This window comes from Lupinus angustifolius, chromosome LG01 (assembly GCF_001865875.1).
Source record: "Lupinus angustifolius cultivar Tanjil chromosome LG01, LupAngTanjil_v1.0, whole genome shotgun sequence".
NCBI lineage: Eukaryota > Viridiplantae > Streptophyta > Magnoliopsida > Fabales > Fabaceae > Lupinus > Lupinus angustifolius.
The window spans coordinates 6,043,262-6,059,814 of record NC_032009.1 but is presented as its reverse complement, the minus strand read 5'-3'; the positions used below and the strand labels follow the sequence as shown (position 1 = coordinate 6,059,814).

Genomic DNA, 16,553 nt, shown 5'->3' with positions numbered 1-16,553 from the left:
ATTGGAAGAACAAATCTACAAAATAATGAAATCAAACGTACATATATACAATATAAATAAATCAAAGAAAAAATAAGAATACATATACATAATAAACAAAAAATCAATTAAAATATCTAGAAAATAAGAACATATCTAAAAATAAGAACATATCTAAAAATAAGAACATATCTAAAAGTAAACAAATGAATGAAAAATCAATAAAAATGCACTTTAAACAACATATTTACAAAAGAAGAACAAATCTACAATGATGAAGATTGAGTAACGGGATACATAAGCCATCATATTAGGTTAATGAATGAAAAAATCAATAAAAATACACTTTAAACAACATATTTAAAAAATAAGAACAAATCTACAATGATGGAGATTTAGTATCGGGATATAAGCCATCATATTAAGTTTAACGAAATGAAGATTGACGAATGAAATATTGGATTGTAAATATGTGAGAGGAGAGAAAAATATGAAATGAAAGGGAGAAGAATATGGAGATATGAAATGATAATGGTGGAGAAGTAATTCACATGTGAAAAGGGATTCAATCCCCTTTATTGTGAGATGTAATTTCTTTATAGAATAAAAAACAAATGAGCCCATTAATCATTAGAATTAAATTGTACAATGAACAAAAATGGAAGATTGACATGTTTTGGAGGGAAAGTTTTGATTGAGAGATTGACACATGTCATGAGGGACCTTTAGTTTTGATGAGAGGTTGACATATGTCATGAGGGTTTGAGAGATTGTCACATGTCCTGAGAGAGCTTTCTTTGTTATATAGGTAATAAGTATCTTTGTACCAACATCTATACTACTTAATAAAGGAAAACATAAATTAACCACCTCATCTTGTTGTAATTGGTGATTCCATATTTTGCAATTATTATCGTCTTATTTCTACAAAAAAACCATATAACATTAACTTCTTATTTGCCATCATCATCTTCTTATTTTGAAAGTGTATTTAAAAAATTGAACATTACACCAAAAAAGTATTTGATATCAATCGAATAAATTTAACTATAAATTACAAATATTTGATACCAAAAAAGTAAAAATATGATCGGCAGACACAAGGTGTCTGTCGCCATGATAATATCTATAATTGAGAGAGTAGATAATTCATTACATGAAAAAATAATCTTCCTTTTGCATTAAAGAGTAAATTTATCATCACCTTATATTTCAAGGAAAAAATATCACATTATATTAGTTTTTCTTTTTGTTTCTATGCACTTTCCTCTTCAGTAGGGTGAGCAGAACTCGACCCTACCTGCTCACTCAGATTGCCTTAATATGATCGGACCTGAATAAGGTCGGGTCTCATCAAGTCTAGGGCCAAGTTCGGGTTTGAAAATCAGATACAGACAATATTTAGGATTGAGTAAGAGACAAATATGACCCAGCCCGGACTCGTCCTATGGTCACTCACTCATCATGTTTATATGTGACTCTATTCAATTATGTACATAGTACTAACATGTCTATATATACTATCACTGCATTATCCACTATCTATATTTAATAATTATTAACTCTTCAAAAAAAAAGTAATACAAATGAATGGTTGATGATGTAGTGATTATATTGTTAATTTTTATACTGACAGTGCATAGATATTACACTCTATAAGTACATGTTAAAAACTTTACACGTAGAACCTTAAACATCGCATGATCATAGAATATTGCAATTTTTCAAAAGTTCAAAAATCACTTTTTAAAAAATTGATTTTTAAATAATTTAAAAGTATTTTTTAAAAGGTGATTCTAAAAAATGTTTTGTTGAGATAATAGTTTTTAAAATAATGATTTTTTCAATAGTGCTTTTAGTTCCAATAAGAAAAAAATCAAATAGATTGGATATCCATCCAAATCCATGAAAATGGAGTTATAGATGAATTGAATGAATTGAAATTCATCCATTAAGTTGGAATATGAATGAATTAAATAACTTAAAATATAGTTTAAATTAATTTATATGGATTGATAGATGACCTTTCGTTCATCCATTAACATCCAAATCCATCTATTTATCACTCTTAATTTCATTTATCAAATTACATATCTATAATAATAAATAATATTAAAAAAAATTTATCTAAAAATGTATGCATTATATTTAATCAGATATCAGGTTAGGTCTGGGTTCAAAGACTGTTCCGATCAATATTTAGGATTAAATTATATTGGGTATAAGACCGGATCCGAGTTCAAAAAATCTATGAAGTTATTAACCTTTTATGATAATACACATAATGATTTAGTGGTTTAGACCACATGCAAAAAATGAACCCCTAGAGAATTATTTGCCTCATCATTCCCATCTAACAAGGCCCCAAATTGTGAGATCCTTTCCCTAAAAAGAATAATATATTATTATACTAATTTTCCTATAAAATCTCACACACCATAAGAGTCACTTTATTTATTAATGATATCACATATGGCCGAACTCTTGCTATTTGATTTGAAACCCCCAAATGGTGCATATTTTCTTCTTCACCGACCTCAACCTTAATCAGGTTATTTTCATCATTGGAGTACATGTACTACCATATCTACAGCGGTTGAGAAGTCTCCTCCATACCCTATTATTAGCACCTCTTAGACACCCCTCTTTCTTGTGAAAACAAAAATTACAAATTATATATAATTATAACAAAATAATATGGGATTTACCTAGTGAATATTAAGATGCGAAAAAGATGTATATATCATCGGTATATGAGTTTTTTATATTATTACTGCATCATTTACCTACTTAAATATTACACTCTAAGACTTAATAAATTTCATATCTTATTTTTCACCTATTTAATTCTCAAGTTACCACCTTGTAACAATATTTTGAATCACTCACTCTTAAACCATTAATATTAAAATAAGAATATTTTTTATTTATTAATTTAAATTTTTTATTTACTAAGAACAGTTCTTCCACAAGAATATTCTTATTAGAAAATATGGATCTAAAGAAAAAAGAATGAGAAAAATTGTGTGATAGGTTGTGGAAAGTATCATAAAATTCAAATAAAAATAAAAATGATAATTATTATCGTAAAAAAAATACATATTATGTAATAGCTATTAATTTTTAGAAATATATATTAAATTATAAAATATTGTGATGAAGATATTCTAAACTTTATCCTCTGTGTCACCAGAACACTATTATTTAATAAGAAGTGACAATAAGCACCAAAAAAATAAAGTAAAAATAGCACACAAAAAAAGGGACAACGCGTTTCGTTGCCTTAAGGTCCATAAATAAATAAAACCCTAAAATATCAGTGTTTCTGTCACTCACCGCTCTAAACCCTAATCCCCCAAATTGTTCGTCGTCGATCTCCAACGTTTTCAACGAGGGTCTGTGTTTGCGGCGCTCTGCTTCGGTACGTTCCTTTTTCGAAGCCATAAATCTTCTTCCTCGCTTCTAATCTTTCGTTTATAATTTTTCGTTTCTATTATATATACCTTCTCGATTGTTTTGGCTTATTTATAAAGTGGGTTGCAAACATGATTTAGAATTTTCCTTTCTTTAATATTCTACTTTGATTTAAATGCGGAATTGGGTACTCTTTTTTAAGTTATGTTACTTTCTGATTTTTATTTTGTAGATTACAAGTTACGAGTATGCAATTGAATTTTTTTTCGATCACTGTGTTGGATGATGTGGTTTTGTACCACCAATTTTATTTTATCAAAATATTGGCCTTAGTAAATTGTTCTGTACATAATTTGGTTTTCGATGCTAATTTTTCTCGTACGTGCATGTTTCTGTGATGTAAATTAGGTCTATTCCGTCAGACAGCGTTGTATCACAAACATGGTGTTATGGGATATTGGAATTGCCTTTTTTGGTGCTATGTGTATTGTGTAGTGAACTTGTAGGATTTGTTTCTGTTCATGATGTTGCTGTATTTCACCTATTACCCATGTTTTAATGGCCAGATTCTTAACTTGCTATTTCCCTCCTTATGAATTGTTTTATTTTGTAATAATTGCATTTGTTGTAGTCTGGACAGAATTCATTCATATTGTGGCATGTGAAGAGATTTACATTCTTGTGAACTAACACTTTCAGAATAACATTTGAAGAATGGTATTTTTCATGCTTTTAAGGGAAATATTGCAGAACTTTGGGTTTGAATGGGTTATTCTTTTTAGGAAAAGGAATATTTTAGAAAACAAGTAGTACATTGATCTGTTTCTGGGCGGAACTAATGTATATAAATTATTTGTGCAGAGATTGTTGCTTCGTTCTTTCTGTATGCATTTATTTGGGCTACCCACATGAGCTGTCTTCACGTGGAAGTATTGGTTGTTTGATTGCCTTTGCCTCAAAGGACATTTTTGGGTGTTTAATAACTTGGAAATCAAGATATTAGCATAACAAGTCTTCTTTTGGTTTATCACTATGATTGCAACTGCAACCGTAGTACCAAAGAAGAAATTTAAGATTAAGCTATCCTCCAAAAGGATTGAAGTTGTTCCTGGGACAAAGTGTGAGTTCAGACAAAATGTATCCCAGGTTGATGAAAATGGGTTCTGTAATTCAAAGGAAAAGTTCTCTGTGCCATGTTCCATCAAGAGAGGACCACAAGGTAGTGTTGAGAGCCAAAAGCCGAAGAGGCAGAAGATGGATAGGACAGCATCTGTGCAGTGTGCTACCGTTCTGAAGATTTTAATGTCTCAAACATATAGCTGGGTTTTTAATAAGCCAGTTGATCCAATTGCATTGAAAATTCCAGATTACTTCAGAATTATATCTCAACCCATGGATTTAGGAACAATTAAAACCAAGCTGGAGAAAAATGTTTACTTCGGCATTGAGGAATTTGCAGCTGATGTCAGATTGACTTTTTCAAATGCCATGACATATAATCCTCATAGTAATGATGTTCATTTAATGGCGAAGGATCTCAACAAATTATTTGAGAGAAAATGGAAAGACTTGGAGAAAAAATGGAAGTGCGAAGATGAGCATGAAAAAAGTATGACTGAAACCGTTAGAGAAACTGTGAGAAAATTTTGTAATGAGATGCATCCCCTTCAAAAAGATACCTTCCCCAAAAAGTTGCGAGTACCTGAACAGAAAGGACTTCAGAAGATTAGTTCACTGGCTGCAAGAGATGCTAAAGTAAGTGTTGTTTTCTGCAACAGAAGTAAGCCATGCTTGTTATGCAAGAATGCAATGCATTTGTTGTAATTGATGCAACAAAATGTCAATTCTGCCAACTTTGTTTTGTGGCCAAGTTATTGTGGTTGCGTGCATCCTTTTTATGTTCGTTTGTATTATTATTATTTTTTTTCATTTTGGCAATGTTTTGCTTATAGGTGGAGGTTCACAAGTCATCATGGGTTCCTTGCCAAGCAATTGAGAAAGACTTGCACAAAGGTAAAACATTAAGAATACAGTATGCATTATGGCTGTCTAAAGGAGCTGAAGCTAATAGCTATATATTCCATAGGTAAAGATAATCATGACAGAAAATATCCCTCAGTCTCTTCGAAGGCCCGCCCTTCATCAGGTACTGTTACACACAAGTGTACTATTTGTGGTTACCTCTCGTGCAGTTGTATAATTCCTGGTGATCTGAAATATGCATCATCTGGTAGTTAGATTTTCAGATGTTTCTCTTGTGGTCGTGTTATTTGTTGCGTAATTTAACCTACATCTGTGCATTATTTTAGATATATCTTCTGAAGGATCAGTAGGAAGAGACTTAAATGTCAAGGGTGCTGATGCTTTGAGACCGGTATTTACAATACCAATATCATTAGTGAACTTAACTGTAGTTCTTTTACTTGTACCTCTGAGAAGAAACTTTATATCTAATTCTAGGGTTGCCAGACCCATTGCAAAACACCTTTGCAGAGGAAATCTTATGATGATTCTAATGGTAAGAACCTTTTTTATTTGTGATATACTGATATGTTATGTGCGACCTGTAACTTTCTGAATTAGTATCTAATGACATGACAATATTTGTAGGGGATGTAAGTTCTTTGGATAGTGAGCATCTATGTTATGGTTCTCAGCTTTCTACACCTGCTACAGATGCCTCTTCTTGCAAAGGTCAGCTTCTGCTTTTCTGCATTATTCAACTTCTGCAAGATTTCTTCTGTGAATTTGTATATTACTAATTGCTAGTTTATGTTTTAGTATGGAGCACTCCTGATATTGATGTACAACTGTCACCTAAAAAGGCTCTCCGTGCTGCTATGCTGAAAAGTCGCTTTGCTGATACGATCTTGAAAGCACAACAGAAAACGATTCTTGACCATGTAAGGTTTCATGGATGGTATCACTTTCTTCATGTTTGTTGATAAAAAAGCAAATCCAATAGCCTGTCTCCTTTCCTTGCTTTGTTTAGGGTGACAAGAGTGACCCTCTGAAAATGCGGTTGGAAAAGGAGAGGTTGGAAAGGATACAGCGTGAAGGTGCACATATTTTTTTTATTGTTTTCAAATTTCAATGTTCATTAATACTACTTTATTTTCTTATTTTCTATTTTCTATTTTTACTTGTAACTGTATATCTAGGAAGTGGCTTCCAGTAATTTAGTTCTGTAATTCTGTGTTGAACCTTTTGTTTGAATTTCCGATTAGATGATACAGATCAGGTGTTTCAGGTTTAGATTGGGATACTTGATGGCAAGAAAATAATGTTGATTAATGCTAGTAATGACTCAAGGAAGATAAGAAATTAATTCAACATTTAGGTTTCACCTAATAGTTAGTGTAAATTAGCAGTGATAGATAGTCATAAAATTTTGGGGCAGTACCTGCAGCAGTTGCCTTTCCACTCTGTAGTTTTTTGAGGTGGGAGGAGATTTTAGACTAAGAAATACTTGGTGGTTTGCTCTCATTATCTGTAAGTTAATTTGATTTTGGGTTGTATTGCATGTACTTTTATGCTTTCATTATACATAAATGGATGTTGCTATGCCTACATTAACAACTCTTAGAAGTTTGGCAAATGGATAGATCAATTGTGTAGATCCATTTGGTTTGATCTGGATCTGTTCCTTCTATTGTATGTTGAAATGTTTATTAAACATTATCCTAATTGAATCGTGAGTAGAGATCAAGAAGCTTTTAACAAACAAAAAGGGACCTTTACTTTTTTGCTGGTTTGGTGCTATTTGGGCTTAATTTATAATTTTAAGATCCTCGTTCATGATATGTTATTTGTTGCTGGCATTACAGAGAGAGCTAGAATTGAAGCTCAAATTAAAGTCGCTGAACTTTCTGCAAGAATGAAAGCCGAGGAAGAGTTTAAGAAACGAAGAGAAGAAGAAAGAGAAGCTGCACGAGTTGCATTACAAAAGGTTATGTCTTATAACTATTACTATGATTTCTCAAGCTGACAAAAATATAGTTTCATCAATCTGATAGTGTCTTGTCTTATTTTGTAGGTGGAAAGTAGTGTTGAGATAGAGAATAACTTGGAGTGTTTGAAAGAGCTTGAAATGTTGAGTGGCTGTAAGCTATGTTATCAACCCATGAGCACTAAAGATGGTTCTGGAGTTGCAATGAGGACATTGGATAAATCCCCATTGGAGCAGCTTGGTTTATTTATGAAGGATGAGTATGTTACTGCAGGTGAAGATGAGGAAGTTCTGGATGGTTGTGAAGAAGGGGAAATCTTGTATTGATAGAAGAAGAATTATCACTGTTCTTTCTGCTTTACTTGTTCATACCTTTTTGACCAAGGAACTATGATTCTAAATGTGAATATGTCTGGATAGTTATAGAAATCTATAACTTACAGGATTTAAAGGATGTCAAAATGACATATACATAGGTCTGTTCTTCCTGGATTTTACTTAAATCTTGACTTGAATGGAATGGGAAAATATGGAAATTGATTTTGGTTATATGTGAGATAAAAGGTTCTGTGTGCTTGGTTAGGCTAGATAGGAATATAAAGGTACAAGTGTCAAACCAAGTGTATTGAAACTTGATAGTCGCACAGTTTTTATAGGGAGAAAAAAATGTGCGTGTAGTGATAGTTTAAGTATTTTTTATACGTTCATAAACTTGCCCCACCATGTTGTTTCTTGTATTACTAAGCCTTTTCGTATTTGGTTAGCGAAGTGTATATTTTGGGGTACTGTGGTATTAGCTTTTGGTGTTTTTTGAAGCATATTCCCTTTGCTTTTAATCTCACTACAATGTAGGTGTTAGAATGTGGTCCATAATATAATAAGAATTTAAAATTTATGCACAGTGTAAAGTTTTTTAAAACTATCAGTACATTATTTATCTTGATTTGTAGTACTTTTGTTTGGGAGTCAATGCTAGTTAACATATGAATAATGATGATTTGAAATGTAAAATAGAGTGTAAAATTTATGCACTTACAATGTAAAGATTTGTATACATGTATTTTATTATCCACTATTTATTTGAATTATTTTTTTATAAGTCAATAATAATTAAATATCAGTGATAAATATAATTATAATATATAAAACTTATATACCGTCAGTTAATACATCTTTTCTCATATTATATCTTGTTGTGGACAATGCTTTTGCTTTGCCTGAGAATATTTCTCTGTTTACATGAACCGAAGTGCTTGAAATACATTGTATGGTCCATGATGTCATGACTTAGTAATTAAACTAATGCTGTTAGGTCCGTGTTATCTAGACTTAGTGCACACATCGGAATTGCAAGGTAGACATCATTTTTTATAGTAATTCTTCTGTTTGATGAGGAATCTGGTTGGACATAAAGCAGCAAAACATTCCCTTATGCACATAAAAGTAAAGTTGCGACATCTTATAACTTGGAATCAAATTCATAGTACTGAACATTTTCTTGTTTATGCAAAAACCTTTTGAAGGTAACTCACCAGAAAGGGGAGGACGAATGTGAGGTTTAGAGTACGTTGCAAGTTCAGTTGTAGAGGAGAAGAAAAATGAAAGACGTCAACTCGCAAAGGACCTTGGGTGTGGGATGATAGTGACTGATGAGTTAGAATGGTTTAGGTTTTACTTGAGTTTAAGGAGGAGTTTGAATAAATTTTCATAAAAACCTTAGTATATTTATACTTGCTGTATATAGAATTCCCAATTCCTCATTCCAAGGTTTGTTTCTCACTTTATCTTTGACATACTTTCTTTGATGTATTGTAATTTGTAACAGTGTTACTGTTGGTAAAGACTTGGGCTGTTAATAAGTATGATAATGACTATACCCATTTCTGGATTTATAGTAAACATCAGATTTTCTACGTCCCCCCAAAAAAGATTAAGCAAGTAAACTAATGGATCAAACCGTAAAAATCATTTATGTTTGGTTCAGTTTTTGTACCATTAAATGGGAACTGAACTAACCTAACCACACTATTATATTCGATTACTCATCTCTCCCTAAAACTAATCAAACGAAATTGTTATACCCCAAATCAAAATCATTATTTTTTTATCAAAAAAATTGCTTATATGATATTAAATCTAAGATTAACCAAATTATGATTATAAACCATAAACTTAAGTAGACTTTGAAGTAAAAAGTGGTTAGTTTGATTATAATCAAACACAAATCACACCTACCTTGCACCAAAATCTATAAGACAACAAAATTTTTCTCAATCCACAAATTACTTCCTTTTTAACCTAAAATAAAACGTCCATAAACTTGAAAGCTCAAAATTTGAAATGGAAATGACCCAAAAAAAAAACAAGTGAAATAGAAGGAAAAGAACCCAAAAATTTAGAAACTAAATAAATTACACAAAGAAAAAGAAATTTTAGTGGAACACCTTAACAATGTAGAAAACATTTCTACATTTTCAATCAGAGTGAAGGATGAGAGGTTTATTAATTTAAGCAATATGGTAGAAAATATAAACCACTTATGCTGATTATCATAAACAAAGGCATAATCTCCTGCTTAGCATGTTAGAGTCAGCTCCAATGCATTCTAATGAATATCAAAGTATAAGATTTAGTGGAAAAACATTGCATGTGCTTGAGAAAGGCATGATTTACATGTATGATGTTCATGCAAAAGAAGAATTATTGCTTGATATTGTGAGGTAAGTTATTTGAGAATGCTGAAAACTTAAAATAAAAATGCAAGATAGCTGCAATGGTGGTGCAAATTAGTAAATCTACTGGTGCTATCTAATGTTTTAAATTTGCAGTTGCAATAATGATTTTCATCATGGTTGCGGTTACTACGATTACAATTATTGTAGCCATTGCAATGCAGATTACGATCGGTGTGAATTATTTTTTGAGTAAAAAATATTTTTGAAATTGATGCGGTCCAATGCGGTTGTGTTGCAGACTTGTGTCCAATGTGTATTACGATTTGGTGTAATTTATTATGATTTTCATTGATTATTCAGAACCCCAAATGAGACTTATATACAATTTATAAGTAATAGAATGGATTGCTTGATAAACAAGCAATAACACTAACCAACTTAACTACCTATCCAACGACTATATTGTAACCATATTGTGGGTAAAACAACCCTTAAAAACTTCTAGAAAGAAACCCTTAAAATATTTCCAATAGCCCCCCCTCAAGCTCGAGAGTAAATGTTAATGACTCCAGCTTGAAATCTTGATTTGAAGCCATGACAATGTGATAGATCGGAATCTCGATCCTAATGTGATTGGATTCTCAATCACTTGATTATGTTCTTGGTCAGAAATCTTGGCCATATTTCTATAGAATCTCATGGTTCTACATTGTTGAAGCTTCATTGTTTTACACTATGATGATGTTGTGTGTGTGAGGAAAGGGTAAGATATAAAGTATGGTTGAAATGGAGCAAGTTGGTGAGTTCTTGGAGTCAGTCTTCTTCTTCCTCTTCTTGAATTGATTGCAATGAGAAAACATAATTGTTATGACTTCCGTTCTTTGATGCAGATTGAATGCTTTGAATGATTACTAGTACCACTATCATGTTGACATACATAACACAACAATACATATCTAACAATGTGAATACAAAGATCATAAAAATGTTTTCACTCAAGACATATGAATAAATTGCAGAGGCTGAAGAAAATAAGGATATTCACTGCTCATCTTATTCATCATCCTTGTATGATACAAGTGTGTCAACCTTGTGAATCTTGGTATCAAAGGAATGTAACTTCACCATTTGTGGATTTGCAATCAGTTTAGGATCACTCTCAATCCAAGTGAATGGGATGAAAGAGAAAAACTTGCTTTAATTATCTATGATTTGAGGTGGAATAAATGAGTAATATAACCTTAATGCATGGTAGATTCTTGAATTTCTTGAAGTTCCATAAATGTATCCTCCGACTTCCTTGCCTCATTCTTTAGGGACTTCTTAGAGCTTTCAAGCCAACTTCTAACGTCTTGATCACCATTGAACCAATGTAAGTGAATAAGATTGATCACAATGGTGCAAAAGTTGAACATGGACATGAAAATCACATAAGATGAAAAACAAAAGAGAGAAAAAAAAGAATAGGTGAGTGCGCAACAACATAGCCTCTCAATTTGAGAGCTTTGATACCATATTAAGACATGAAAAGCCTTATTTATAGTGTAAACTAACTAGCTAACTAACTAGCTAACAAACATAAGTTGAAAAACAATTCAACACGTGTTAAATGTGTAAAATATGTAAAATATGTAAAATGTGGTAGCTTTGTTCTTCGATAGCCCCCTCAAGCTGGAGGGTAAATGACAATGACTCCATCTTGATAATTCTATTTGATATTGTGACAATGTAATGAATTGTTGTTGTTGATCTTGTTGTTAATCTTATTGTTGTTATTGTTGATAATTTTGTTGATCTTGTTGTTGTTGCATGAGCCATTATATTGCCTTCAATAGGCTTAACTTGAGGTACAACAAACATCACAGAACCGTCTACTTGTGAAACTACTTGGTTTATTATGACAATAGCCACACCAAACTCATCTGCTAGCTTCTTGATGAAGCTAATCACAATATAGAGGACATTACACGTGACGCTGGCAGTGTGGATATTGAAGATGATGTTTTGGATAAATTACAAATGGAGCTCCAATACCTTTGTTCAGCTTGCTCTGTCAGCAATGTATTAGAAAACTGGATGTACACTTTTAGTTTGTGGTGCTTGAATCCAACAGTTGTGTTTAGAGATGTTGCTGATCTTTCTTTATCAGTCATTTTGACTTTTTTCTTATGTCTTCAGCAAAATTCAACAGCTTAAGCCCTTTCCGACCTCCACAGTTTGGTTGCTCCTTCTTGCCTTTCTTTTAGAAACGTCTTCTCTCTTCACAAACTTCTTCGCTTCATGTTGAGTTGTTGATGATGATTCTTTGTCGAATCTTGGAAGAGGAAAATAATAACTGTAGAGAATGCGCAACAATGATCAAAGCCTCCAAGATTGAAGGCTCTGATACCATATTACGATTTGGTGTAATTCATTATGGTTTTCATAGATTATTCATAACCCCAAATGAGACTTATATACAATTTACAAGTAATAGAATTGATTGCTTGATAAACAAGCAATAACACTAACCAACTTAACTACCTATCCAACGGCTATATTGTAACCATATTGTAGGTAAAACAACCCTTAGAAACTTCTAGAAAGAAACCATTAAAATACTTCCAATAATGTGGCCCAAATGTAACCTTATGCGGTTGTTTTGCGGACTAATGCAACCATATCACTATGATTCGATGACACACCACAATTACAGTTTAATGCATTTTCGGAGGTCACCGCAATCACTGCATCACATTATGCAGCCCACAATTTGAATCACTGGAGCTCTCTATGTAATTATGGAAGCATTGATACTTGAAAAACAACTATCCAGGAGCACATAATGTTGAAAAATTAAAGGGGTTACTATCTATAGCAAATTGATGTACAACAAATGATTGGTCCAGATTACATCAATTACTATACAAAAAATTCAATATACTAAATATATATATTAAACTACCAGGACCATTCTGCTTCATTCCCTATACCAAACTTGAGGTATATTAATCCATCACTTCAAGACTTCAAGTGACAAGAAATCTTCTGTGTTATGCAAGAAGATTGAATCCTTGCAGCATGCACCATTAATTTCTCCAAACCTGAAATTCATGAGAAGTTGTTAGAATAAGTTTTCATAGATGAGCAAATAACTAGCATATCAAAAAAGTGATGTCAGAGAATAGAAAATGAAGGACAAAGATTAATTAATATAATGAGAAGAGGGATATACAAGAAGGATAAGAAATCCTCAAAAGCAAACAGCACAGAGCAATTAGCTTAATGAAAATAAATAAGTAAAAAATGCAGCAAGGTTGGCCTATCTCTAAAAATGGCGAACTCCCTTGAAACAACATTTGCAGAATACAAGAGATGCTACAAACACAGCCAGGTATGTTGGGGGGAAGGGAGACATCCGAGACGACATGTGCATTCCGTTCCAATCAAATGCACCAAAGGGCATGATGAATTAGACATCGTCACAAAATTTCGGCGTCTTTTTGCAATGTCCTTAGCACCAAGTAGGAAACTATTCTGGTGTAGGAGGGCATACCCAAAGCTAACCAAGGACCCTAAATTCCATATGGAAGTAACTACCTTATAATGCAAAAAACAAGTGTTTGATAGTTTCTAAAGTTTTAATAAAACATGTTGTATGTTTAAAGTCCACAACAGATAATCTTATATAATGTGACAATAAGTTGTTCTCTCTCTCCGCCTTGCAAGAATTTATCCTTCTCAGTTTCACACGGCTTCAGCCTTCCATGTTGCTCCAATTCCATGAATGAGTCTCCCAATCCCTATGACCAATCTATCATATCACTAGTCTTTGAGTCAATCACTCCACAATGTGAGTGGTACATGGTAGTATCCAAACACATCAGACCACCATAACATCATAACCGGGTTGCAATGATATAACCATGTCACCCTCCAAATGCCACTCTCATCGATTGGGGTTTAACTATGCAGAACAAAATGGAGAACATGCACTTATTCTAACATTACATAAGTTAAATAGCTACAACCTTTATGGTTTGATTTTTATTTGATTACAACAACAACCAAACCTTTATCCAACTTAATTACCGTTTACTTCATTAGGTAAGAAAAAAAAGACAAGGGTTTTCATGTCCAGCTAAAAGGGTAGAAAGCTAATCTGCATACTATATGTCAAATTCAGTATGCATAGAAAATTTTTGCTCACAAAAAAGTAATAGTACTACGCCAAAATTGACATTTAACAATGTTCATTTAACAACGTTCATTTAACAACGCTTACGTGTTAACGCTGTTAAAGGTGAAGTTCATATATTTAACCTCACTTCTTAGTGAACGCCCTTAAATGTGTTGTATTTAACAGTGTTTATTGAAGCAAATGCTACTGAATGTGTTATATTTAACATCGTTTATTGAAGAAATTGTTGTTAAATGTCATACTTCATATATTTAACAATAATTCTTCAATAAGCGTGCTTAAACGCTTGTTTTAATGAGCAGAAATCTTTTCAAATTAAAAAACAAAGCTTTATACATAATAATACACATATCACTCAGTTTATTATTTCTCTTACTTTTCTTCTTCTCCATGAGTTACATTTTTTCTCTTTTGTTTTTAGTTTATCTCTTCAAGCAAGTTATCGATTTTTGGTTTTTCTCTTTAAACATAAAGTAAATCGTTATCTTATGTTAGTTCATTTATTTTTCTCTTCACTAATAGTGTTATATTTATTTGCTGTGAAGTTATGTAGGTGTTATAAGTTTTTGACTATGGTTCATTGGTTTAGAACACGGGATTTGAGTATAATGGTAAATTTTCTTTCTTAATTGATGCTAATTTTGTATTTTTTTCCATAACTTTTGCAACTTGGTTAGAGATGCCATTTTTTTATTTGCAATTGCATCTCATTGATCATTGAGGAACACATAACACTATGTAAGGACTTGCACATTGGAAGAAAAAAAAGAACAATTTGCGTAAGATCTCATTACTCATATGTTATTTTACAATATTGGAATCTGTTAAAGTTGAATGTAGATAAAATCGTTGGTGATTTAACAAATCTATTGTAAAAGTGTGGTAGAGTTGGACATGCTTGTTATGTGTTTGATTGAATGTCTGAGAGATATATTGTTTTATGTATAAATTAGACATTGAAAGGCGCTTGCTACATTGAGCAATGTTAAATGTTTACTTTCTATTGCGCTACTAAAAACACTGTTGAATATAACTTTATAGACTACTGCACTCACATAGACAACAAGCACCACAAAAACACTGTTAGATGACAATTCTAAGCGATATTATTTTGCTATTGTAGATTCAACAAACGATGAACTCTATTGGTCCATAGCTAAAATTGTTCCAGCAGAACCACTGGCATTAACTTTTAATGAATATAAGAAACCCTTTATGGGTACAACAAAACTTAGCTGAAGTAAACAATGTTGACCACACAAGACTCTGAAATAACAATACCTTAAAATCAAGAACAACCATTAAGATTTGTACAACTTCATGTAAATGCCTAACTCTTCATGAATGCTCAAGCAACAATTATAAAGGTACCCAGTGGAGAGAAATAGTAAATCACAAATGCTGGTAATAAACCCCACTAAAAAAGAGATTTTATAGCTTATATTAAAAAATATTTTTAAGCATGAAAAGCAAAACCCTATGAGGGAAAAAAATAGCAAGCACCAAAAAATGCAATATAGAATATAAGAAAGGAGAAATGAGAAAATGGGTAAGAAGGAAGAGAGTAAAAAAGGTACCTTTATGGAAGAAACCATAAGGTGAAGAAGTGGACATGGAGAATGGCATTGCAAAAGTGTGTAGAAAGAAGAAGAAGAAGAGAGGTAATAGTAGAAGAATGGAAGGCGAGTGAGTGTGAATGAATGAGGGAGAAGGGGTTGCTCCTTTTTGTTTTTGTTGTAAATTATCAGATATTCTAAACCACCTTACAAAAATCATACACATCAATAACAATCAAACAAAATAAGAAAAATAATAAATGTTTTTTTAAATTAACGTGATAGTTTTCAATTTCATTGTGTCTTTCTTTTTTAGCGTAAATCGAGGTGAAGTGTTTGGTTCGGAAATGAAAAGGCCCAGCCAGCTTACTCCAGTGCAAACCAAGTTCCATGTTCTCGTCGCTCTGGCTTGGCACGCATTATTCTCTGCTATGCCGCTAATGCTTTTATTACAACTACTTCTTTTAAGCACATGTCTGTAAGATGTAAGAGTAATTAATATATTTTAGTTTTGGAGAATAATTGAGATGTGTGTCCATGTATATATGTATATGTATATATGTATATGTATATATGTATATGTATATATGTATATGTATATGTATATATGTATATGTATATGTATATACATATACATATACATATATGTATATGTATATATGTATATGTATATATGTATATGTATATGTATATGTATATACATATACATATACATATATACATATACATATATATATATATATGTATATGTATATGTCAATGTCCTATTATTACAAACTTATAATTCTTTATCATGGTTG

General features: G+C 32.0%; 1 protein-coding gene and 1 long non-coding RNA gene across 4 annotated transcripts; one reads left to right on the top strand and one right to left on the bottom strand.

Moving 5' to 3' along the window:
* On the top strand, positions 3,248 to 7,893 carry LOC109348562 (transcription factor GTE8-like). 3 transcript variants are annotated; one of them, XM_019589047.1, is made up of 11 exons: positions 3,248 to 3,400; positions 4,255 to 5,148; positions 5,346 to 5,406; positions 5,480 to 5,623; positions 5,703 to 5,767; positions 5,854 to 5,911; positions 6,004 to 6,087; positions 6,175 to 6,296; positions 6,386 to 6,452; positions 7,221 to 7,342; positions 7,430 to 7,893. In XM_019589047.1, exons 2-11 carry the CDS (start codon positions 4,426 to 4,428, stop codon positions 7,667 to 7,669), a joined length of 1,686 nt encoding a protein of 561 aa, XP_019444592.1. In that variant the 5' UTR covers positions 3,248 to 3,400; positions 4,255 to 4,425; the 3' UTR covers positions 7,670 to 7,893. The 3 variants fall into 3 exon arrangements, with proteins under 3 accessions (XP_019444592.1, XP_019444599.1, XP_019444604.1); XM_019589054.1 differs by having other exon boundaries at positions 3,249 to 3,400; positions 5,480 to 5,539; XM_019589059.1 differs by lacking the exon at positions 5,480 to 5,623 and having other exon boundaries at positions 3,249 to 3,400.
* Positions 12,787 to 15,864, bottom strand: LOC109342214. Its single transcript, XR_002107040.1, has 2 exons — positions 15,775 to 15,864; positions 12,787 to 13,100 (listed from the first exon to the last, which is right to left on the bottom strand). It is a non-coding gene; the product is annotated as an uncharacterized LOC109342214 (long non-coding RNA).